This window comes from Panthera onca, chromosome A1 (genome assembly GCF_046562875.1).
Source record: "Panthera onca isolate mPanOnc1 chromosome A1, mPanOnc1 haplotype 2, whole genome shotgun sequence".
Lineage (NCBI taxonomy): Eukaryota > Metazoa > Chordata > Mammalia > Carnivora > Felidae > Panthera > Panthera onca.
In genome coordinates, this window is record NC_138339.1 from 65535837 (window position 1) to 65558543 (window position 22707).

The 22707-nt window shown below is 53.3% G+C and overlaps 1 protein-coding gene across 12 annotated transcripts; it reads right to left on the reverse strand.

Moving 5' to 3' along the window:
- Positions 1 to 624: 624 nt before the first annotated feature.
- RNF44 (ring finger protein 44) lies at positions 625 to 16903 on the reverse strand. Of its 12 annotated transcripts, XM_060635091.3 has the most exons (12): positions 16794 to 16903; positions 15928 to 16048; positions 6146 to 6297; positions 5752 to 5968; positions 5162 to 5329; positions 4571 to 4744; positions 4311 to 4472; positions 4103 to 4227; positions 3701 to 3788; positions 3491 to 3612; positions 3273 to 3372; positions 625 to 1564 (listed from the first exon to the last, which is right to left on the reverse strand). In XM_060635091.3, the coding sequence occupies exons 3-12, from the start codon at positions 6250 to 6252 to the stop codon at positions 1472 to 1474; spliced, it is 1356 nt and encodes a 451-aa protein (XP_060491074.1). In that variant the 5' UTR covers positions 6253 to 6297; positions 15928 to 16048; positions 16794 to 16903; the 3' UTR covers positions 625 to 1471. The 12 variants fall into 12 exon arrangements, with proteins under 12 accessions (XP_060491074.1, XP_060491070.1, XP_060491071.1 ...); XM_060635087.3 differs by lacking the exon at positions 16794 to 16903 and having other exon boundaries at positions 5752 to 5938; XM_060635088.3 differs by lacking the exon at positions 16794 to 16903 and having other exon boundaries at positions 625 to 3073; positions 5752 to 5938.
- Positions 16904 to 22707: the final 5804 nt, after the last annotated feature.

Genomic DNA, 22707 nt, shown 5'->3' on the forward strand with positions numbered 1-22707 from the left:
AGGATGAGGGACTCAAGTCCACGTAGTCCGAGTAGGGCCTGTGGGTGGGAGAGTATGTAATGCAAGCCAGGCCAATCATGCTGTTGTAGCTCCCTGAGACGGTAGCGAATGGCTCAGGGATGCACTCATAATTCAAGTTGCGTCTAATGACTCCATCCCATTAGAATATTTTGGGGAAAATGGTTTTCCCCTGGAATTATGCTAAACTAGAAGAAATGGAGCTAGAGCTACCAAGAACTACCACACAGAAACAGCTCCTTCAAAACAAACTTGTAAAATGAGGGGAGGTCTTGGTTCCTTATACTATGCCTGAGCCCGATTCAGTCATGCTTGAGGCAGAACCTACCTCCAAAATTTAAATGACAGACCAACAAGTGCCTTAACCAGTTAGATGGAATTCTGCCACTTGTCAACAGAATCCTGCCTAATTTGAGTGTGAAGCAGATGGCCCACAATGTCATCACTAACCTGGCTTGGCAGACCTTCTTGATCAGGAGGTACCCCCAAGGTGCCACAGCACAGAACAGTCTTTTCTGCCCACCTTATCCCTATCCCCTACCCACTCTCAGACCGACATTATTACCCCCACTTCCCACCAAAAGAACACAGGTAGCCAAAGGCAGCTTGGGCAATACTTGATATACATCATACATTTATTAGTGAATATCCCTCTGAAATCAGCAACAATATTAAAAAAAATAATGATTGCACTACTTGGTCAAGCAGAACTAGCAACTTTCATTTTAAAAAAAGTACAAATCTGTTAAAAATTTCAATCAGTATACACATATATATAATACAACATACTAGTTATGTTAAATGCTACAAACCAATGTGAATCCAATGGAATGGAAAAAACCACACATTTAAGCTTTAAGAACCATTTTTTTCTCTATATATTAGCATTTTCTCAAATACATACATGGGAAAAATGAGGTAACTGTAAAATGTGCAAGGAACAGGGCCCCCCAATTACATATATTTTTATATATATGTATATATATATATATATATATGTATATATATATATATATAAAACCTTTCTAACACAGAACACAGGTGCTGGGCCCAGCCAGGGCTGGGGGATGGTGCCCACTGTCATGCCTAGGCCAGAAGTTGGTAAATAAAAGAGTAAACAATGACAAGCCCCCACCACAGGAAATCATTGGTAACATGGCATCTATAGCAAGGTCGGCAAATCACAAACATCCTAAATAATTGTTTATAAATCTTTTTTAATGATTTTTTTTTTTTTTAATGTTGTGTTCCCCCCCCCATAGCTGCTCGTTGGAATCATTGCTGCAGCCGACACACAATCCGAGAGCCTGTTTCCGCCTGCCCCAGGAACCTTAAGGATTCTGAAAACCTTTTGTTGGGGTGGGAAAGGGAGGGGGGGTTTGGAGAGGGTGGTTCTCTGTGTAAAACACGTGGGGTTTCAACACTGCTATAAATATAGAAACGTCACCTGGAGTTATATACAGTAAGACTTTGGGTTCTCCACGGGGGTGGGGCCAGGCTGATGGGGCCCCATGGCAGGCTGAGGGGACGCAGGGAGCCAGGGCCGCTGCGGGGAGAACGAGGGTGGTTGGAGCATCCCTGAGGCAGCAGGCGCCAGGGGCTGCCTGCTAGGATGTGCCGGCCCCACACGCGGTTCGTTCAGGGGCAGCAACCCCAGCTAGGGGTAGGACAGGAAAGGAACGGGACCAGGGAGGGAGAAGGTGGGAGCTCAGCCAGACCCTACAGGGGGCCTCCTCCAGACCTTGGAGGGCAGGGCTCAGGCTGGGAGAGGGCCCCTGGAGGTGGGATCCACGCCCTCCCTGGTCCCTGTCCTCCTGGGACTTCCTAGGAGGAGACTCGCCCAGTCAGATGGGAGATGGGCCCTGGCTGGAGGGAGAAATGCCCTGAAAAGCGTACGGTCCCGGTAGGCTCTGGGGACGTGTGCAGTACAGTGCATGGCAGTTATCAGCTGAGCACAGACCACCCCCCAACCCCACCCGTGACCGCCAGCCGCCCAGCCCAGCCCCAGCCGCACGCATGCATGCAGACCAGGCGGCACCACCAGACCATTCCCGGCCCCCTGGGCACTTGGTCCTGGTTGGTCCCTGTATCCCCCCATTAAACCAAAAGAAAATAAATTGTTTAAAAATCCACACCCCCAAATCCTACACGCGATTTTGGGCCAAATGAATAAATAAAAACTCCTCACGTTCATGCAAAACAACAGAGAGGGGAGATTGGGCATGGGTCTGGCCCCCATCAATGCCAGGGAGGGGTGGCCACGAAGAACACAGGAGGTCACTCTCCCCTGCATGGCCCAGGCCCCCTCAAGATACATGCCACCTCAGCTCAGAGCCTGTCTCCCACCTGCTCAGGAGGCTGGCTCTGATGCCCTCCAGCCTGGGGGTGGGGCTGGAATGTTGTGACTGGGGTGACAGTCCTTGAGGGAGCCAGACCCACCCCTCACAGCAGCCTGCATGGGGCTGGCTGCCTGAATCTGTCTGGGGTCAAGGCAGGAGGACCCAGGCCTGGGGCGCTCAGGAAATGGCCTCTTGCCACCATCTGTCCACACACCTGTCAGTGCCACCCAGTCAGACGGCACACCATTTCAGTGCAAGAGACCAGGCAACCCAGGATGGAGCTCCCTTTGCCCACCCTGGGGCTGAGGATCTCCCCCAGCTGCACTGGGGTGGGGGATGGACTCCTGGCTCCCAGGGCTGGCAGGTAAAGGAGACGGACTTGAGGGCAAACAGGAGGAAGACTGAGTTAGAGACACTCAGGCAGCTCCGTGGTGGGCAGACTGGCAGGCATATTGGGGCAGGAGTCTTTGGAGCTTGGCAAATGCAGGGGCTTATTGCAGGGGCTTCTCTCGGGGCTGACCCTGGCACCAGCTCTGGAGATGCAGGCGGGAATGACGGGGCAGGCCTGGGCCACTCCCTCCCCGTCCTCCCCAGGTCCCCCCAACCCGAGCTTCCAGAGCTTCGGGCAGGGTTATCCTGGGCAGCTGTGGGCCTCACTCAGCCTCCCTGGGCACCTCGGAGGCGTCGGCCCGGCAAATGGGACACGTCCGGTTGGCCTGGGGGAGCAGGCACACATCAGGCTCCACTCTTGCCTGTCCCCCACCTCAGCTGGGTCTATTCTACTTCTGGGACTTGACCCCTGAACAGAGCCTCAACTTCTGGGTGATGACAAGGATAAGGGGGGAAACCCTCCAAGGTCCACCCACCTCCCTTACCACATGAGGAATACCCAGGATCTGGCCTGGGCTGCGTTACCTTTAACCACTTATCGACACACTTGGTGTGGAACTCGTGGTTGCAGGGGAGGACTCGGAGCAGCTGCCGTGCCTCGAAGTCACTGAAGCAGACAACACATCTAGAAGGAGGGCACTGAGTGTTACTTCCATACTAACAGCAGAGGGAGGCTCACTACATAGTACAAAGTCCCCTGGAGGAAGGGGTCCCCCTGGAGGAGACAGGGGCACAGTACTCACAGTGTCTGCTCTGACTGATGGCTGTCTGGGTTAAAGCGGTACGATGGGAGCTGCTCGATGTCCGCTTTGGTGAGGCCTCGGGGCTTCGCATCTCCTAGCCGCTCTGCCAGATTCAGGAGGGCCTGGATACAGACAGGAGGGTAGGGTCATTAGTGCTCAAGGCCAGAGGTCCCCCAAGCTCCTACCTCCCAGGACAGTGCTCCACGGGACCTCATAGTTCTCCATCTCCACATCATCCACGTCGAGATCCAGGCTGATGGTGGGCCCCATTGCTGTTGGTGACATTGGCAGCATCGAGCTAGGGGAGACAGGTGTGGGGACCCAGGGTCAAGGTCAGTAGGTGTAGGGGGTGCAGAGCTGCTCCCGACTCCCTCCGTGAAACAAAGCCCAGAGCTCTGCACCATTCACACCAGGGCTCCAGTGTTTGTCCCAGGACATTATAGGAGAGCAAGGAACCCAGCTGGTGGGTGCTGAGAGTATGTGTGGTTTAGTGGGAATGCCAGATGGCTTCAGAGGTCCTGGGTACCTCCTGGGGCTATGTTTGGGTCCAACAACTGGAGGCCCCAGGAGACCAGAGCACCAGGGCTCTGGGGCAGATGTGCTGGTACTTACAGGAAGTAGGGCAGGAAGCTGGGGTAATACGGTGGCGGGGGTGGCGGTGGGGGTGGCGGGGGCAGCGGCTGTTGCAGGCGGTATCTCTGGGTGCTCAGTCTCCGAGGCATCATGTGGGAATATGGCTGTGAGAGGGGTGCCAGGTGCAGATCAGACCAGTGGGCCTGTCTCCTGATCGCCCTAGAGTCTGGGTGGGGGTGCTACTTACCACACCAAAGGACAGCTCCTGGTGCAGTGGATCATGGGGCAGGTAGTGCAGGGGCATAGATGGGGACAGGGCTGGGCCTGGGGCAGAGGTGGAGTAGGTGAAGCTCCCCAGGGGATGCTGGTCCCCCCGCAGGTCCACATCATTGTCAAGCCGCTGCAGGGGCTGGAAGAGGCAAGGGTGGGTCAGCCAGAGTCAGCAACAAGGGAAGCCCCGCCCCCCATACCATGCCCTATAGCATCAAACCCATCGCCCAGACTCACCATACGTGGATGCTGGGCCTGCAGCGATACAAACTGCCCAAGAGGTGCCATGTGGGCAGGCTGGGGGTGTGGGGCTGGCGGTGGGGGGTGCAGGATGTAGTGGTCACTGGAGATGAGGTGGGGGTAGGCCTGATAGGGCACAGGGAGCTGCTGCATGGTACACGCCTGGATCAGCTGCCAAGAGAGGGGGTGTGGGGGGTGTACTGTAGAATGTTCTTCTAGGCTCTGGGTTGGGGCTATGCTTGTGCTGAGAACCAGGAGCCATTCCATTCATTGAGAGGTCCCCACAGAAGCCCTGTGGACCATCCCATCCCTGCTAGAGGCCACTTAGGCAGGACACTACACTCTTAAGGCCCTTAGTTAACAATTCCAAACCAAAAGGCAGGTACTGGGGTGCAGGAAGGTCCCTAAACCCCAGGTGCTAACTGTACATGAGCGCACACATGCTTTACTGAACAGTGTTGGGGCCTGGAACTGGGCAGATGCTCTGATAGCCTTGATGGCTATCATAAACTTGGCTTGCTTCTACTGCTGGCCTGTGTCTGGGGCTTTCAGGTAGTAGTGGGGCAGGAGGTGAAAGCACTCACTCACCGGGGGTGGGAGGCAGCAGAGGGGGTAGTGCTGCCCGCTGAACATCACGGAGCATGCTGGGAGCTGCTGGGCACTGCAGCCAGGGATGTGTTGGCCTGTAGGCAAGGGGAAGCCTTGGGTCGTCACTGTGGTGACTGTGTAGGACAGAGGGACAGGTCCCTGGTGCACCTGTGGGTGGACAGAAAACCCAAGAACTGTAGGGAGGAAACCTGGCCATGCTGCTGCCCCTAAATGAGAAAACCCTGCTGGACCAGCTCCCTTCCCTTCTCTAGTGGGGTCCTACCTAGGTACAGACCTGGCTGTCCCCCTGCCCCAAGCCCTAAAGGGCAGAGAGAACCCTCTGGGAAACCTGGGAGGGGCTTCCAGCTCAACCACTCATCCACTGTGTAGTCCCAAAGGCGGCCCTTTCCTTCTCTGGGCCTCGATTTACCAGCCTGTAAAACAGGGCTAATAATGCCTCACTGAACATGCAATGAGTTAAGGAAAGTGCAATCAGGGCTCCACTATCTCTGGTCCTCAGACAGGTTTGCTAGAGACTGGTAGGGAGGGGCCCGCAGGGTGGGGAAACAGGTGAAGGGTGTTCTGCCTACCTGCTCGTGGAGATCAACCATGAACGGGCTCTGTTGAGAGGCTGGGTGCAGCATTCGGGGGCTCCTGCCGGCAGGAGCCGAGGCTCGGTGCTCCTCTACAGGGAGGTGTGGTCGGGACGGTGGCTGCTGGGAGGGTAAGTGCTCATCCTGGGCAGGCAGGCTGGCCAGGGGGCCCTCGCGGCTGGGGCTGCACCACAGAGAGGAGGCCCCAGTAGGACTGAGGGGAGCCACTCATTCAGAGAGCATGGGGAGAAGCCAAGGTCACTACCCACTGGGGAAGGAAGAAAGCTCAGGGCCCTATGCCCCACCCTCCCAGCCCCTATTCCCCAACCCAAGCTGACAGCCCCAGCACCAGGGGCTCTAGGCTCTGCAGGACTAGGAGGTTCCTTCCTACCTTCCCCGGAGCTGGCCCGGGGTACTGCTGGGTCCTACAGAGAATTGCCGCTGACCCACAGGGGCAGAGGGTGGCCACCTAGTCACTGCCAGAGCCCATGGTCGCATCAGGGGTGGCACAGGGCTAGAGGGGCTGGGCCAGGGCTCACAACCCTAGGAGGCAAACAGATAAACAAACTGAGGCACAAAGAAGTCCAGTCACTTGCCCCATTAGGGACTGCAGAGACAGAATCAAATATCAGGAGTACAATTCCAGGGGCCACAGATGTCCATCACACCCTGTGCTCCACGTGTAGTGTGTACTCTGTCTGGGTCTGGCCTTCTTGGCACTGGGGTTTAGGGATGACAGATCAGGGACAGGGAGCCCAGGCCTCAGTTTCCTGCTCTATGAAATGGGGTCAAGTTCCCATTCAGGGTTATGGGGAGTTCAGAGGGCTGGCCAGCATGGTTCCCTCACAGTAGGGTTCCCAGGGCACCTTGTCCTGGTGTGGAGGTCTACAACTTCAATCTCCAGGAAGCTGGGGTTCCTGGGAGGGCACTCCAGCTTCCTCCCTTCTACTGGGGTGGCTCGGGGTCAATTCCAATCAGGCTTTCTCTTTCCAGTATTGCCAGGTAAGAGGTTCTGACCTGGTTCCTGCCCTCAGGGGCTCCAAATTCAAGTTAGTTTTCTATCTTTCCATAACCAGCTCCCGCAGTGTCTACCCACATGTGACTTTATTTACTCTTTAAGGAAGGCACTGTCAGCTCCATTTCAAGAAAGAGAAGACTGAGGCTCACAGAGAGGAAGAGACTTGTCCAAGTGTTCAAAGCTGGGAGGTGAGCTGGCCACAAGCCTCTCACTGCACCCTGCTGCCAGCAGGGAGGGGTCCAGCCCAAGGGCTTCACAGGAGGTGATGAAGGAAGTGGCCACTGGTGGATGGGTGGGTCTGGCATACAGCCAAGCCCTTGCTCTGGGGGCATAACACAACCCTCAAGTGGAGGTGGGGCTTGCTGAGAAAAAAGGGGAACTGAGAACCTAAAGGAGGAAGTTGGGAGGAAAAGGGGTGGGGCAGGTCTCCTCTCGGGTAGGAGTTGGGGGTCCAAGTGGGATAAGCTGCAGGGCCACAATTTATTTACTCCAGACACTGGGATGAGGCCCTGGCAGAGAGAATGCTAGAACCTATCAGGCCCTGCAAAGCCAAAGGTTGCATCAAATAGGACCAGCCCTTTGCTGTTCCTGCCACAGGAAGGCCCCCTCTAGCCACCCCTTCTCCATCTGACAAAACTCCTATGCATCTCTGATACCCAGGGTTGTGGTGAGTTCTCTGATACCCAGCTTTCAGTGTTGCCTCCCTGACACAGCTTGGGAGCCAGTGTACCAACACAACACCCTCAACATTTTGTTTTTTCCTGCCAACAGTGGCAAGAACATTTCCTCTGTGCTAAGCTTTACAAGCCTGGGCCCTAAATCTCAAAAAACCAGCCTGCAGAGGAAACTCTTCACTTGCTAGGGCAGCACCTGGCCAAGGCCACAGCCAGGAAGTGTTAAGAGCTGTAATTCACACTTCTCCCATCTAACTTGAGTTCTGGCACTTGGCAGAAAGGCAGGCAGGGCCCAGTGACCAGCTTGTGTTCAGCACTGATCTGGGAAATGTACACTAGAAAGCCAATCACACAGGTCCAAGGCCACAGTCTACCAACAATGAAGTTGGTGCCCATGGTTAAAAATTGGGAGATTACAGGGGTGCCTGGGTGACTCAGTCGGTTAAGTGTCCAACTTTGGCTCAAGTCATGATCTCACAGTTAGTGAGTTCGAGCCCCATGTTGGGCTTTGTGCTGACAGATCAGAGCCTGGAGCCTGCTTTGGATTCTGTGTCTCCCTCTTTCTCTGCCCCTCCCCACCCCTCAAAAATAAACATTAAAAATCTTTTTTCAATTGGGAGATTATATAAAAATCTGGCCTTCCCTGAAAGAAAAAAAAAAAAAAGGAGACAATCTGGCCCCATTAGGCCCTCATTTCTGCTTGGCGCCCTCACTCAGAGCATGCATGAACTTTTCCCCCAGGCCACTCCAGGCCCATTCCCTACCTGCCCACCATAGGTAACTAGGTTTGTAACCCCTGGTGTGGGCCAAGGGCACATCCTTACACACACAGCCTTCCAGATTCTTGCTGACAATCCAGCCTAGCAAACAAAGGCCAAGAGAGACTCAGAGTAAACCCCCCAAATATCTGAAACAATAAACTCCTAGGCCACTCCAGACCTTCTGGATCAGAATCTTTGGAGGCTGGGGAACAAGGACACCTATATTTTCTATCAAATTCACAAGCAGTTTCTACAACACAGCCAGGTTTGGGAACCTGTGCTCTAATGGACCTCAGAGATCCTGGGAGCCCACAGTCCTATTGATGAGGAATATTAACAATAATAACTATGACACCTCGCATGTGTCATCTTGAGTCCTCATAGCAACCCTCATAAGGACACTGAGGCTCAGAGAGGTGAGATCCAAGGCCTGTCAGCCAGAGTTGTGAGTGCACTGGGACACGATCCAGGCAGTGGCTTCAATGGTTTCTCTTGTGCCAGGCTGCCCTGCTGAACTCTGGGGGGTGTGGATGCCACAGAGGCCCAGGTACATGGGAATCTTCTCTGTGGCCAGCCCCTTCAAAAACACCCATTCCTCAGGAAAGGTTAAGTGGCAAGGAGCTGAGAAACCAGATCAGCAGACAGAAGGGCCTCCAGCTGTAGATGATGGTGCCAAAGGTGAAAGCATCAACCCTTGCATTCTTACACATGATACCCCAACTTCTGGCCAGAGTCTTGGACACATCGCTTCCCCTCTCTGAGCCTCAGCTCCTTCACCTATAAAATAGGAACAGACCAATAACCACTTCCCAATGGACTGGCAAGGACTGCTCAAGGGCAGAGGTGATTTTCAAAGCTCAGGTGTGAATGATCACTATCAGAAATTAAGATAGGCTGACCTCCTAGCTGACTCTGGCTCACAAGCAAAAATGAGATGCCACTTCAAGCGCTCTAAGTGCTAGCTGGGAAATGTGCCTCCCTAGGGGAAAACTCCAGCTGGCAAGTGAGGGGCACCTGGTTCTTGGAAGTCCTACCAAGAACACAAGTTGTACAGAGGGGACACACCCACTTCACAGTTGAGGAAACTGAGACATGGAGAAAGGAAGTAACTTACTCTAGCTCACAAAGCCAGAGAAACAGAACTAGTCTTGCCTGGCTAGCCCTCTAGGCCCCCACCTCCTGACTCTCTCATTAGCATCAGTATCCCCAATAACCACCTTATCCCAAGTCTCTTTTTCCAGTCCCTAAAGGGGATCTCAAGAGTTTTCTGTTTCAGGCACCCATGACTAACACTATTGTGGTGACGCAAGTGAGGCCCAGAGATGGAGCTATCAACTTGCTCAAGGTCAAACAGCAAGGGTGGCCAGGTAACCACCCTCATCAATTCCTCTGCCCTTCCATAGTCCTGTGCTGTGCTCTCTTAAGGTCTGGGCAAATGGGTCTTGAGAGTCCCATCCCTAAATCCAATCTTGCCTGGAAACAGGAACCACACTTTGCATCCACCCCTCTCCCCCAGGAGGTAGCCAAATCCCTACTTCCAGGGCCCCAAACAGCCATCCCAATCCTAGTCTAGGGAGCCCCAGCCAAGTCATTTGCCCCTGGGTGATGTTTGCAGGAACAAGGGCTGTTTTGCTGTTAAGCAAAGCCAGCCTCTGAGAGCATGAGTAGACTCAGGCAGGATGAGAAGCCGCCTCCACCCCAAGGGGCAGGCTAGGCCACCACTGCCTGGTGGGCAAGCAGAGCTCCCCAACATGTGCTGCCTGGAGGTAGCTGAGGGCAGGACCATCAGGCTCCTGGCTAGGAGTCCTTGGCCAGCCCAGGTTCCCTAGATGACCTTGATCAAGGAAATCTCTCTGCTTCCATGAGCCTCAGTTGTCACAGCTGTGAAATGGGGGTGGAAATCTCCCCTTCTTAGAATGCCCAAATAAAGCCAGAAGAAACAAGACGCAAGAAACCAGGTGGTCACATTAGCGGGCAGGGGAAACCAGTGTTCTGAGGGGCCGGCCCCTCCTCAACGCGAACTCGATGCGGGTTGCGGGGCTCTGGGGAGCTTACTCAGCCTCCCTTACCCGGGGATAGTGGGGCCCGAGATGTAGACACCCGCCCGAAGAGGGGTCTCCCACGTCCTCCTCTCACTCCTTTGTGCCGTGCTCGGAAGGGCATGGGGGGGCGGGAGGCCAGACTGCGGCGTTGGGGCCAGCGCGCTGTGACTTTAAGAGCCGAGGATCCCGGACCATGTGCTCGGCGTGAGACAAAAGCAACAACAAAGGAAGTGGCGGTGGCAGGGGGAGGGGGCGGCTCCTTCCTCTCCAACCGCAACACTCAGTCTCCGGAGAAGGGAGACTCGACCTGGCCTTGGGAGGTTGCGGGAGGGGGAGGTGGTGGTGGTAATCCTCCTTGATTCTAGAGGTCTCGCCGTACCCCTCCGGACCGCCCGTGATTAACCCCTGCAGAGCCAGCTACACCACAGCCCCCAGCCCCAGGGGAGAGAGGAAGGAGTTCCAGGGATGCGGAAATAGGGAGTTGGGGCTCTGGCCCCTACTCACCTTCGGCCGCCAGGCCACACGTTGGCTCCTTTGTTCCCGATCTAGGACGGCCAAGCTGGGCAGAGGGGAGGGGGGGCTGCCTGGACCCTTTAAGAGCCCCCGCCCTGCGGAACAATGTGCTCCCCTCCCCACCCCCCGGTCCGGGGGCAGTACAGCTCCTTCCGGGCCCTTTCTTTGTTGTCGGTCCGCCGGCGTCTGCCTCGCGAGGCCCACGCGCGGTCTGCCTCCCTCAGCCCAGGCCCTCCGGGAGCGGGAGGCGGCGCAGGACGCAGCCCGGTTTGCGCAGCTGCGGGCCGCTGGCCCTTTAAGAACTGTCCGCGGCGGCAGCGGAATGTAACAAACCCCACATTTGATTCACAACATTCGAAGCGGCGGGGTCGCGCGCTGGGCGGGAGGGGGGCTCGCGGGGGCGCGCCGTGAGGTTCCGGCAAACAGTAGCCGGCTGCTGCCCGCGGCAGCCCCGCCAAGAGCTCCGCCCCGCGGGTGCCATGAGAGCCAATCACTTGCGGCGACTCGGCACGTGATTAACAGGACGCCATCTTGAGGCCAGATTTTTTTTAAAACCTCCTTCTTGCCCCCACCTTCGCACTTAAAGTGACCGCAGTCACCACAGGCAAGGGGCGGGGCCACATGGCCTGAGCTAAAGATGGGAGACCCCGGGTTGGGCAAGGCCAACCGGCTGCAACTCGAACTTGATATGCAAACGCGCGAACCATTCGCGCCTCTGAGGCTCAGTTTCCCTGCCGGAGAAATGAGTCCCGCTAGGAGAGCCGCAGCCCGGACTTACTGTGTCATGGTCTTCTCTTCCGGGACAGGGCGCCGCGTGAGACACTGAAGTGCAATGGGACTGACCTTCGACGGGGCAGGAGCGGCCTCTTAAGCCAGCCCGAGTGGGTTAGGAAGGCTCTAACAGCCTTGGGTCGGCAACCTCCCCGGAGATGACGTCAGCCCCAAGAGCTACCGCGCCGCGATGACATCATGGCCTGGCCGCCCTACATCTCCTTGTTTATACTACGCGGCAGCTTTAAAAAGCTGGGAGGGCCTGGATTGCCCAATGGACCAATAGCGGGCAACCCAGGCAAACGAACTAACGCCTGTGAGGCAGGGTGATTGGTCCTGCTTGCGCTGACGTCACAGAGACATTTAACCGCCCCACCCCCAGCGTGGCCCGGGAAAGGGGCGGGGAACAGTTTGAAGCTTGAGCCGCAGTTGTCGGGAGCTCTGGGTGCTTTCAGCGCGTGGCTATGAGAGCTTAGTCTCCCCAGCGGAGGGCTTTAACGGTATTGGGGAATTAAGCCCAGTGGTGTCTTCAGTTTCCCACTGTACTTCTCCCAGCAGCGATGAGACGGAGGGATGACCACGACATTTTACAGATGGGTAAAGAGAATCAAGGCGGGGGGGGGGGGGGGCGTCACTCACCCCAGGTCACACAGCTAGGAAGTGTGGCTGAACAGATATTTGAATTAAAACCAAAACCGAGCTTCGTTCTCCTTTGCCTAATAATACTGGGGCAGACATTATACAAAGTAGGGTATTGCCTCCACATCGATTATTTAAGAATAAAAGTCAGTAATACTCTATCCCAGAGCTGGGCACAGGCCGAAAAGAATGATGTGTGCAATAACCAATAACTGGACTCTTCTGCATGGGGCTGCACTGACATAGGGCCACCTGCAAGACAGCCCTAAACAAGATGCCAGTGCAAAACGTTAATATTTGTTAAACCTTTGTGTTGGCCTACTGGAGGTGTGGTGGTGTCATTTTCTATGCTTCTTTGGTGTACTTCATAACCTCAAATTTAAAAATAAAAATTGAAAGCAATTTCCTGAATAGAATGTAACAGTATGTATCAATTTTTCTGAAATTGGATATATATGATATCTCCATAGACTATCTTTGGAAGGATATTCAGGAACTAACAACTGTCCTCAGGGAAAACTGGAAGAGAGTATGGGGTCAGGAGGACAGACTTTGTATTGTATATGCTTGTGTACATTTGCTCTTTTTAAAAAACCCTGTACAATCTGGGGAGGGGGATGGGTGAAATAGGGTATGTGGGTTAAAGAGTACACTCTTCATGATGAAAAAATAACAATAAAGAAAGAGAAAAAAACATGTACAATATAGCCTATAGAAAATCGTGAAGAAAATTACTGTAAAGGTATGTTTTAAATCTTGTAAACATTAAAACAGGGGTGCCTGGGTGGCTCAGTCGTTAAGCGTCTGACTTCAGCTCAGGTCACGATCTCACAGTCTGAGTTTGAGCCCCACGTCAGGCTCTGTGCTGACAGCTCAGAGCCTGGAACCTGCTTCAAATTCTGTCTTCCTCTCTGTCTGCCCCTCCCCTGCTCACATTCTCTCTCTGTCACTCTCTCTCAAAAATAAACATTAAAAACTTAAAAAACATACTTAAAAAAAAGGGATTAAAACATCAGTTCCCTTAAAGTCAGAAAATCTCCCTTCAGGAAAGGTATCCAATGGAAACAATCCAGAAGGAGGTTTGGGGAACAGAGATGCTTATCCAAGTGTTGTTTAGACCAGCAACAATCTGTTACAGCACTGTGGATGTGCAGCCAGCAACGCAAGGAAGATGGTACCCAGGGGTGGTTTGCAGATGCCTAAGCACAGGAGATCAAGTTCGTGATGCAGTACTATAGATGTTACCTGCCAAACTCTATCCATCAGTTAAAACTAGGCGTGCTTGAGAATGAATGGGAAAGTACACGGTGATACCTTTCTCTAACCCACTTCCTTATCATCAACTCTCCCTTCTCCTATATCCCTCCCAACCTTTTATTTTTCCCCACTATGTAAAAGCAACTAGAAAATCTTTCCCTCATTGGAAGATGCTACATTGTTAAAACCACCCTCCTGCTTGCCTCTGTAGGGACAGAACCTGCAATGGCTCCCTGCTGCCTGCCTTTTGGGCTATAATTAACAAACTTCCCCCACCCTTTCAGGCTCACCTCTCCCCAGTCCTTCTCCCACAACCATGATGGTGCACCCGCTGACCTTCCCTGCCTGAGATACCCTCCCTCTTCCTTTCTATCAGTCTATTCTTCTCTGTCCTCGGGGCTCTGTTCTCATCTCACCTCTTACAGGAAGCTCTGGGGTCTCCATTTTGTACTGAACTCCCTAATCTCTGAACTCAGGCCTAGACCTACCCTAACCTTCACTTCATACCATTTAATTCGCACACAGCACTGTCATTTTGCTGCATGTCTCCATAATCCCCTCTGGTCTAAGGGAATCCAGAATTTTTAAATACACTATCATCCAGTCTTCATTGGAAGGCCTCATTTTATGGGTGAGGATCCGAGGCCTAAGGAGTGAAATGATTTGCCCAAGGCCACGCTGAGAACAGTGAGGCCACTCCACCCTGAGAAAGCATTCACCCACAACCAAGTCATGGACTTTAAAGCTACTAAACCTCTGACTATACATTCTACTTAAAACATTATCACCCCTTACCTCTGGCAAAATCCTGCTCAACCTTTGAGGTTCAGCTCAAAGACTGCCTCCTCGGAACCCCCCTGACCTGTCTTCTGGCACTCAGCTGCTTTGGCTTCCTTATTACACAGCAAGACTGCTACCACATTGCATCATGACAACATTAACTATCTCCATGGGGCTGCTCCCCCACCCCAGCAGGGGCTGGCTCACACTGGGTGGTGGATGCCCAAGGAAGGGGCTCTGGGCTTGACTCTTACTTCTGATGCTACAGGGCCAGGAAAACCCTGCCCTGTCTTCTCTCATGTTGACCCTCTTACTCCCCTGAGAGGCCCTCAGCAAATCCCCACAGCCCCTCAGGGATCCCCCACGGCCAGAGGCCAGTAACACATCTCCTCCTGATCTGAAATACCTTCCTGGGCACATGCAGAATCACGCTGGAGGAAGTGGGAAGGAGGCTCAATTTTACCAGATTTTCCAGAGAAGCCACGAGTCCGTTTTCCTGTGAAATCTCCCCTCAGGTTAACCCCCAGGTCCTCTGCTCTGGAATCCCAATGTGGTGATGTGGCCTGCACACCTGTGTGCCTCATTCTCATCACTCCACCCAACTCCACCCCTGCCCGCTTGAAGACAGGTTGTGCTTTCATCTCACAGCTGAGGAAAGTGGCTCAGGAAGTGCCTCTCCCTGCCTCAGATCTGTGGAAGTGGGGCCCAGTGGGCTCCAGAAGCCACAGGTGGGAGCGGCTCACTCTTAACCCAAGCATCTGCAGTGAGGTTCTGTGGAGAAATTAGAGTTCTAGGGTCTCCTGCACAGTCTAAGCAAGTCCCATCCTAATCATCTTTTCACTGGTCCTCCCAATGACCTAAGAGCTAGGTGCCAGCGTTTTGCAGATGAGGAAATGGGTGAGGGGATACGCCTCAGCCATCAAGGGGCAAACCTGCGATCACATTCTAATCTCACACCAGAACCAATACAAATGCCAAAGCAGAGTCCGCAAAGGTTGCTCAACAGTCAAAAGCACAGATGTCCAAAGGCAAGAGTAGACCATGGAGGCTCAAAGGTGGATGAGCAGCAGAGGATTCAAATCCTAGTGCCTCCTAGTGCCTAGTGTAACACTGGATGTTACATTCCAGCTTCCACCCCCAAGCCTCCTCTTGAGATGCGAGGGATTCCACTTTGGCAGGAAGAAGTGGGGAGGGGACCCCCGGGGACCCCCCCCCCCCCCCCCCCCCCCCCCCCCGCCAGCCAAGAGCTTGGACAGCTGGCTGCTTCCATTCCTCCCTCAGGGTCAGAAAGCACCCCACTCCTTTCTTCTTTCTTTTCTTCTTCTTTTCTTCTTCTTTCTCCACCTCAGTCTTACCTGTAAAATCAGAACAGTGACCCTAGTGACAGATGACATTTACTGAGCACTTAGTGTGCACCACTGTTATTCATCTACTATAGGCTACTGAGGAGGACAGGCATACACTGATGGTTAAATACGTGTGAAGCCAGCCTCTCTGGGCTTGGAACATGGCTCTGCCTCTTATTAGGTCCTCGAGCTTGAGGAAGTCACCACCTCTTTGAGGCTCCGTTTGGCCAGGTGTAAAACGGAGGTGAGAGCACCTCCATGAATCAATAGTGGCTCTATGTGTGCATCTTCGCGGTACCCGCCCAACTTTCTGAGTCTGAGTCTGCACTTCAATGTGTGAGCTTTGTGGGTATGGTGTTGGAAAGGGCTCACCTTTCTGACTCCTTTCCCTCTGCACTTCTGGTCACTGTGACTTCCAGGGTCTGCAGAGGTGGGAGCAGGTAGTATCACATCGTCCAGAGATGAAAACCGGAGGCTGCAGGAGTGCGGGCGCCTGGCAAACCCAGGGAGAGAAGTCCAACCGAATTCCCCATTTTCCCTCCATCTTATATTTCTCCCCTACTGAGAGGGCCAGCTTCCTACCCCCGTCCTGCCCACACTGCCGCCCCGAAGCCCCCACCCCACCAGCTCGATTCGAGCTTAGTGATCCTCAGGCAGCGGAAGCTGTGTGACCCTGGGCAAGACACAGACCCTCTCTGGACCCCTCGGCGTTCTGACATCCTGAAAGCTGTAACAACGGCGCTGGGTTTGCAGTGGGTCTGTTCCCCGGACAAGCAGCCGCTCTAGGGCTGGGCTAGGGAAGCTCTGGCTCCCCAGCGGATGGCCCAAGGAGCGCTGGTAAAATGTTTGGGACCGACGTTACAAAACCAAAGGACTGCTGCACCTCCTCAACTCTCGTCCCCTACTGCCAGTGCCCCCGCTGAAGCCGGAACCCGCCGGTGATGGTGGTGGGATGGGTCGAGCGGCGATCGGGTCACGTGCGGGGCGCAGGGCACGCTGGGACTTGTAGTTCCCAGGGGGTCCCCAAACTAGGACACTAGGACCTAGCGGGCGGACTGATGAGCGGAGCAGCTCTGGCTCCGGGTCCCGGGGTAGCGAGCTCCGGCCCTGCAGGTGCAGGCAGAGGCCACGCTGGAAGTCCCTGCGCTACTCTGTCAGCCCGCGGCCGCCCCCTATCACTCCGTCCTCGCTGGCCTCGCGCCTGGGGCGCTTGGCGCAGGGTCCGGGCCAGGCGTTACCTGGGCCGCGGCTGGGCTCCACCCCAACCCGACGGCCGGCGAGTCGCTCCCCGTTGCAGCCCGGGGTCCCGGTCCCGCGGCGGCCCGAGAGCCGCCTGCCGCGCCCCCCCCCCCCCAACCCGGCCCCGCGCAGTGGAACCGTCTGCGGATCTCACCCCCCAGGCGCGCGCGCGCGCGGGGCCTACGGCGGCTCCGCAGCTTCACCCCTGCTCCCGCGCGTGTATGAAACTACCTGGACTGCACCAAGCGCACGGGAGCGGAGGGGGGAGGGGGCGGGGCGTCTCTAGGCCCCGCTCCTCGGCGTCCGGCGGCAAAGGGCGTGCAAGGGCGAAGCGCCCAAGGCCTGGCATCCCAGCCTCCCGCTTACTGCCCGAGTGACCTTGGATGAGTGACGGACTCTGTCTCCTCGTCTGTGAAATGGGGAAGATAACACGACAACGTGGCCGTTCAAAGAACCCTCGCTTCCGCCTCGGATTGAGGGGGGCAGGGTCGGTATACAAAGAGTAAAGACTGGGGTCAGCCGATCTTGGTTTCCCGCTTTGGGCCATTCTCTGAGCCTATTTTCTCGTCTTCGAACTGGGAGCGTTGATACCTTTTTCGGGACGTTAGGAGACTCCACTGACCACAGGATGCATATGCCCATCTCTGCAGCCAGCCTGGTGCAGAGCGTGGCCGCTACCTGCTCAGGCCCAGCATTCCCCGGTCCCAGGAGCCGATCCTTGTCGCCCCGCATCACATCCGTGGCTGTTTTAGACTGGCGAGAACTACAACTCTCAGCTTGCCCCTACCCACGCTGGGTCGTGCCTGTGGTTGTAGTCCCTGCAGACCTCAGAGGCTGCCCCACGGGGGCCCTCTTACCTCGGCCCAGGTCTCTGCTCCTCTGCCTGCTGCCTGGAGGCCTACCTAATTTTTTAAAGCTTCCACTTGTTACCATGTGCGAAGCAGTATTCTAAGTGCTTAACGTGAACTAACTTGGTTATTCCTTAAAGTCTACCAACTCAGTGAGGGGAAAATATTATCCCCCCCCCTTTTTTTTTCCAGTTATCCATTTTTTATAGATTTGAAAACTGAGGCATTAGTGAGGGGAAGAGATTTTACTAGGCGGTCCAAGATCTCTACTAAGCCCTGACACCTAGAGCCTGCTTTCTGCCTTACTCTGGTTCATCCTTCAACAAACATGTTTCTCCCTTCTCCTTGCCCTTGCCTTCTTCAGAACTGCATCTAAATTAAGGCCTAATTTAGAGTATATTTTACAGATGTACAGCAAAATGCACAAATCTTATGTGTATAGCTTACAATAATTGAATTTTTCTTAAATATATACCTCTGTATAACTAAAACCCTGATCAAGATCTAGAACGTTTTCATCACTCCGGAAAGTTCCCTCTTGCCCCCTCCACATCATTTCCCTCCGTACATAACTATTCATCTGTCACTATAGATTAGTTATGTGTGTTTAGAACTTTAGGCTAATGGAATGACTGGCTCTGTAAATGCCGCCCCCTTTTAGAGGTTAAAGTATTTTTGAGGTCCTATGTATTAGTAGTCTGATCCTTCCCCACCCGCCAGCTTTATTGAAATATATGTGACATTGTGTAAGTTCAAGGTGTACAATATGATGATTTGATACATGTATAAATTGCAAAATGTTACCATAGTAACCTTAGTCGACACATCCTTCACCTCACATAATTACCGTTTTGTTGTTGTTAGGATGAGAACTTTAAAGCTCTACTCTCATAGCAGCTTTCAAGGATAAGATACAGTATTGTCAACTGTAGTCACCATGCTATACATTAGATCCCAGAACTTATCTTTTAAAAATTTTTTTTAATGTTTACTTATTTAAAAAAAATTTTTTTTAAATATATTTATTTTTGAGAGACAGAGTGAGACAAAGTGAGAGTGGGGGAGGAGCAGAGAGAGAGGGAGACACAGGATTGGAAACCGGCTCCAGGCTCTGAGCTGTCAGCACAGAGCCCGACGCGGGGCTTGAACCCACAGACCGTGAGATCATGATCTGAGCCGAAGTCGGACGCCCAACCGACTGAGCCACCCGGGCGCCCCAATGTTTATTTGTTTTTAAGAGAGAGAGATAGCATGAGGTGGGGGGAGGGCAGAGAAGGGACGGAGGATGTGAGGCGAGCTCTGTGCTGACAGCAGAGATCCCGAGGTGGGGCTTCAACTCAGAACCGTGAGATCATGACCAGAGCTGAAGTTGGTCCCTCAACCGACTGAGCCACCCAGGTGCCCCTCCTTTTTTTTTTTTTTTTTTTTAATGGCTGAATGATATTTTACTGTGGATATACCACATCTTCTTTATCCATTCATCCGTTGATGGACACTTAGGTTGTTTCCATGTCTCAGCTACTGTGAACAGTACTGCCATGAACACGGAGCTATCTTTAAACCACTGAATAGTATTCCGCTGTATTAATGTACAATCATTTTTGAAACCCAGTCTTCTGAACAAATGGCCTCTGAGTTCTAGCCTTGTTCTTGCAGTTCCCCCAAGGGCCGGGCTCTTTCTGGAGTGGGGTTTTGTATACACTATTCCCTCTGCCTGGGCTTTCCTTCCTTCCTCTTGGCCTGGCCTATTCTGCTGTCATACAGATTATCCCTCTGTGGGGCAGGAGTGCCCAGATCCCCTCCAACTCTGCTGGTGCCCAGAACCAAGGACAGTGCCTGGCATAAAGGGAATGTTCAATCCCTGTCTATTGAATGAACACTGAAGTGGCAGGGGGCCCAGAGGGGCCATGTGGCATCGAGTCACGTTCCTAGAGGGCCCAGAGACATTACGTTCCATCTTGGAGCTCCACTAACTTGACTGAAAGGAAACAGCCACCCTCATTTTCCTGATGTGGAAGCTGAGGCTCAGAGAGGGAGAGTGGCTTCCCTTAGGTCACACAGCAGGAAAGGGAGAGCTGAAATGTGAACCCAGGTTGGCTTGGCGGCTATACCTATGTGTGGTGGTAGTGGGGCATGTTTGGAGGAGCCTGAGGGAAAGCTCTGGAGGAGCCGTCTTACAGTGGAGACAGGAAGCAGGATCTGGTGCTCTCAGAAGGCAGACCCAGTGGAAGTGGTCAGGGAAACTCTCAACTCAATGAAACATATACAACTAGGCTCATGGAGTGAGGCCATGTAAGAAGGTGAGCTTCCTATTACTGGAGGTGTGCAAGCCATGGCAGAACAGCCACTAGGAAAGGGTGCTTTAGAGCAAATGTGTGCCCCGGAAAGGGGCCCAGGTGTCTGGGTTGGGGAGGAGTTAGTTTCTTCTGTCCCAAATTCTTTCTAGCATTGGAGACTAGGAGTCTCTGACACCAAGGGGTTGTTCTTGGGCTGGCCCCTCTACTGTAGAACAGAACAATGAAGGAATTTTGTACTCTGCAAAGCCATGTGCGGCATGAAGGGAAGGCTAGGAAGTTGAGGAGGGATTGAACACATTCACAGCAAAGAGCTGCTCTTGGCTCAGGCTCTCCGGGTCAACCTGTGAGGCTGCACAGTGGAGTGGAGGGGTAGGTGAGGGTACATGGTGTCTCTGTGTTGCAGATGAAGAAGGGTCCGCTCAGAGAGGAGTGACTTGCCCAGTGTCACCCAGTTAGTCAGAGGCAAGTGAGGACTTGATTTCAACTTGATCAATTTCTGAGCACCTAGTGGGTGCACACAGTAGGTTGCCAGCAAAGACAGGCAACGAGAAGTTTTTCTGAACACAATATTTAAAAAGCACGCACTTAGGGGCGCCTGGGTGGCTCAGTCGGTTGAGCCTCCAACTTCAGCTCAGGTCATGATCTCATGGCTAGTGGGTTCGAGCCCCGCGTCAGGTTCTGTGCTGACAGCTCAGAGCCTGGAGCCTGCTTCAGTTTCTGTGTATCCCTCTCTCTCTCTCTGCCCCTCCCCTGCTCATGCTCTGTCTCTCTCTGTCTCTCAAAAAATAAATAAATGTTAAAAAAAAAATGTTTAAAAACACACACACACACACACACACACTTAGAACGGTGGCTGGGAAGGAACCCTGATATGTATCTGAATTGCTATCTCATGTGCACATTTCTCTATCACTTGTTCTTGTGCTAAGTGCTTTACTGTATCACATGATTAATCTTTTTTTTTTTTTTAATGGGAATGAGTAACACGAGGGGGAAAGTTTATTAAAGCAAAAAGTACACTCTCCAGATAGGAGAGCGGGCGAGAGACAGGGAGAGAGAGCGAGAGAGAGCGAGCTGCACCTGCCTGATTAATCTTTATAATAAACCTTTGAGTTGAGTTCTGCTGTTACACGCATTTTGAGGCTCAGGGAGATGCCCGAGACACATTTTACAGATGAGGACATTGAGGCTCAGGGAGATGCCCGAGACCCCCAGCTGGTAAGCAGTGGGCAGGTGATTAGCACCCAAGTCATCGGAATCCACATCCTGGCCTCTTAGCTCCACTTTCTGACTGGCTGCCTGCCTTTTCCTGAAGCTGAGCCTGTGCCTAGGGCTATTACTTGGATCTGCATTTTCACAGCCCGGGCTCAGTGAACTTCTGAGGCTGCCTTGTGGCAGGCACACAGGTGCCACTTGAGAAGGGCAGGGCACCATTTGGCCACACCTGGATCATGCAGATGCTGTCCAAAGGTCTGGCAGGTTAGCACATGCCCTCATGGGACCATAGCAGTGACTCAGAGCTGTTGGTCCCAGGTGTCAGAGCAGGGACGGGGAGCAGGGACTTGGGTCTGTGGTCTGCCCTACCTGGAGCTGGCCAGGGAGACCAGGCTGACTCCCTCGGTCTGGGGCAGGCCGGAGCCCAGAGTGCTGGGGGGAGCGGCCTGCCTTTCTTCTTAGTGGTTAGGTCAGCAGCAATCCCACCACACTACAACAAACACTAGCATTCATTGAGACTTTACTCTGTGTTGGACACTGTGCTCGGGACTTTAAATGCATGACTCCATTTCATCCCCAGCACCACCTTCTGAGAGAGGCTTCATACATTGTCCGTGATTCACAGACAGGGTTGCTGGGGCTTAGAGACATGGTATCATTTGCCCTATCACAACTGAACCCAGATGTCCGGCCCCTGAGCCCCATCTCTTAACAACTACCTTATAATAGTCATGTCAGGTGCTGTCCACCTCCTGCAGCATCCGCTCCTCGGAGACAGACAAGAGTTCTCAGGTATCAGATCTCACATCACCATGGTTCCCAGATGCTGACCATTGCATGCTCTCTCTCTAGCCCCCAACATACTCACCCAAGGGGTGTGTGTGTGTGTGTGTGTGTGTGTTTAGTGGTTGGATGCTGGACTTAATGGATCCTGTTTCCCTTTTTGCTTTGCCTGCAGAGAAGCTCAGAAGCCAATTCATGACCCACCTCTGGCAAGTAACCAGAACTGCAAGGCAAATATTTACATATTCTATGGATTCGATTCAGGCCTATATTCTCCTTGTTTTTCCTACACCTTTTCCCTTCATCCTGGTTTCTTCACCTTTTTAAGCTTGTTGTAGCATATATTTTCCTTCCCTTTTTTTTTTTGTATTGTGCTGAAATACACCTAACATAAAATTCACTATCCGGGCGCCTTGGTGGCTCAGTTAAGTGTCTGACTCTTGATCTCAGGTCAGGTCTTGATCTCGGAGTCGTGAGTTCAAGCCCAGTGTTGGGCTCCATGCTGGGTGGGAAGCTTACTTAAAAAAAAAAAAAAATTCAGGGCGCCTGAGTGGCTCAGTCGGTTGAGTGTCTGACTTCAGCTCAGGTCACAATCTCGCAGTTTGTGAGTTCGAGCCCCGCGTGCTCTGTGCTGATGGCTCAGAGCCTGGAGCCTGCTTTGGATTCTGTGTCTCTCTGTCTCTCTGCCCGTCCCACACTCATTCTCTGTCTCTCTCCGTCTCTCAACAATAAACATTAAAAAAAAAATAAAATAAAAATTCACTATCTTA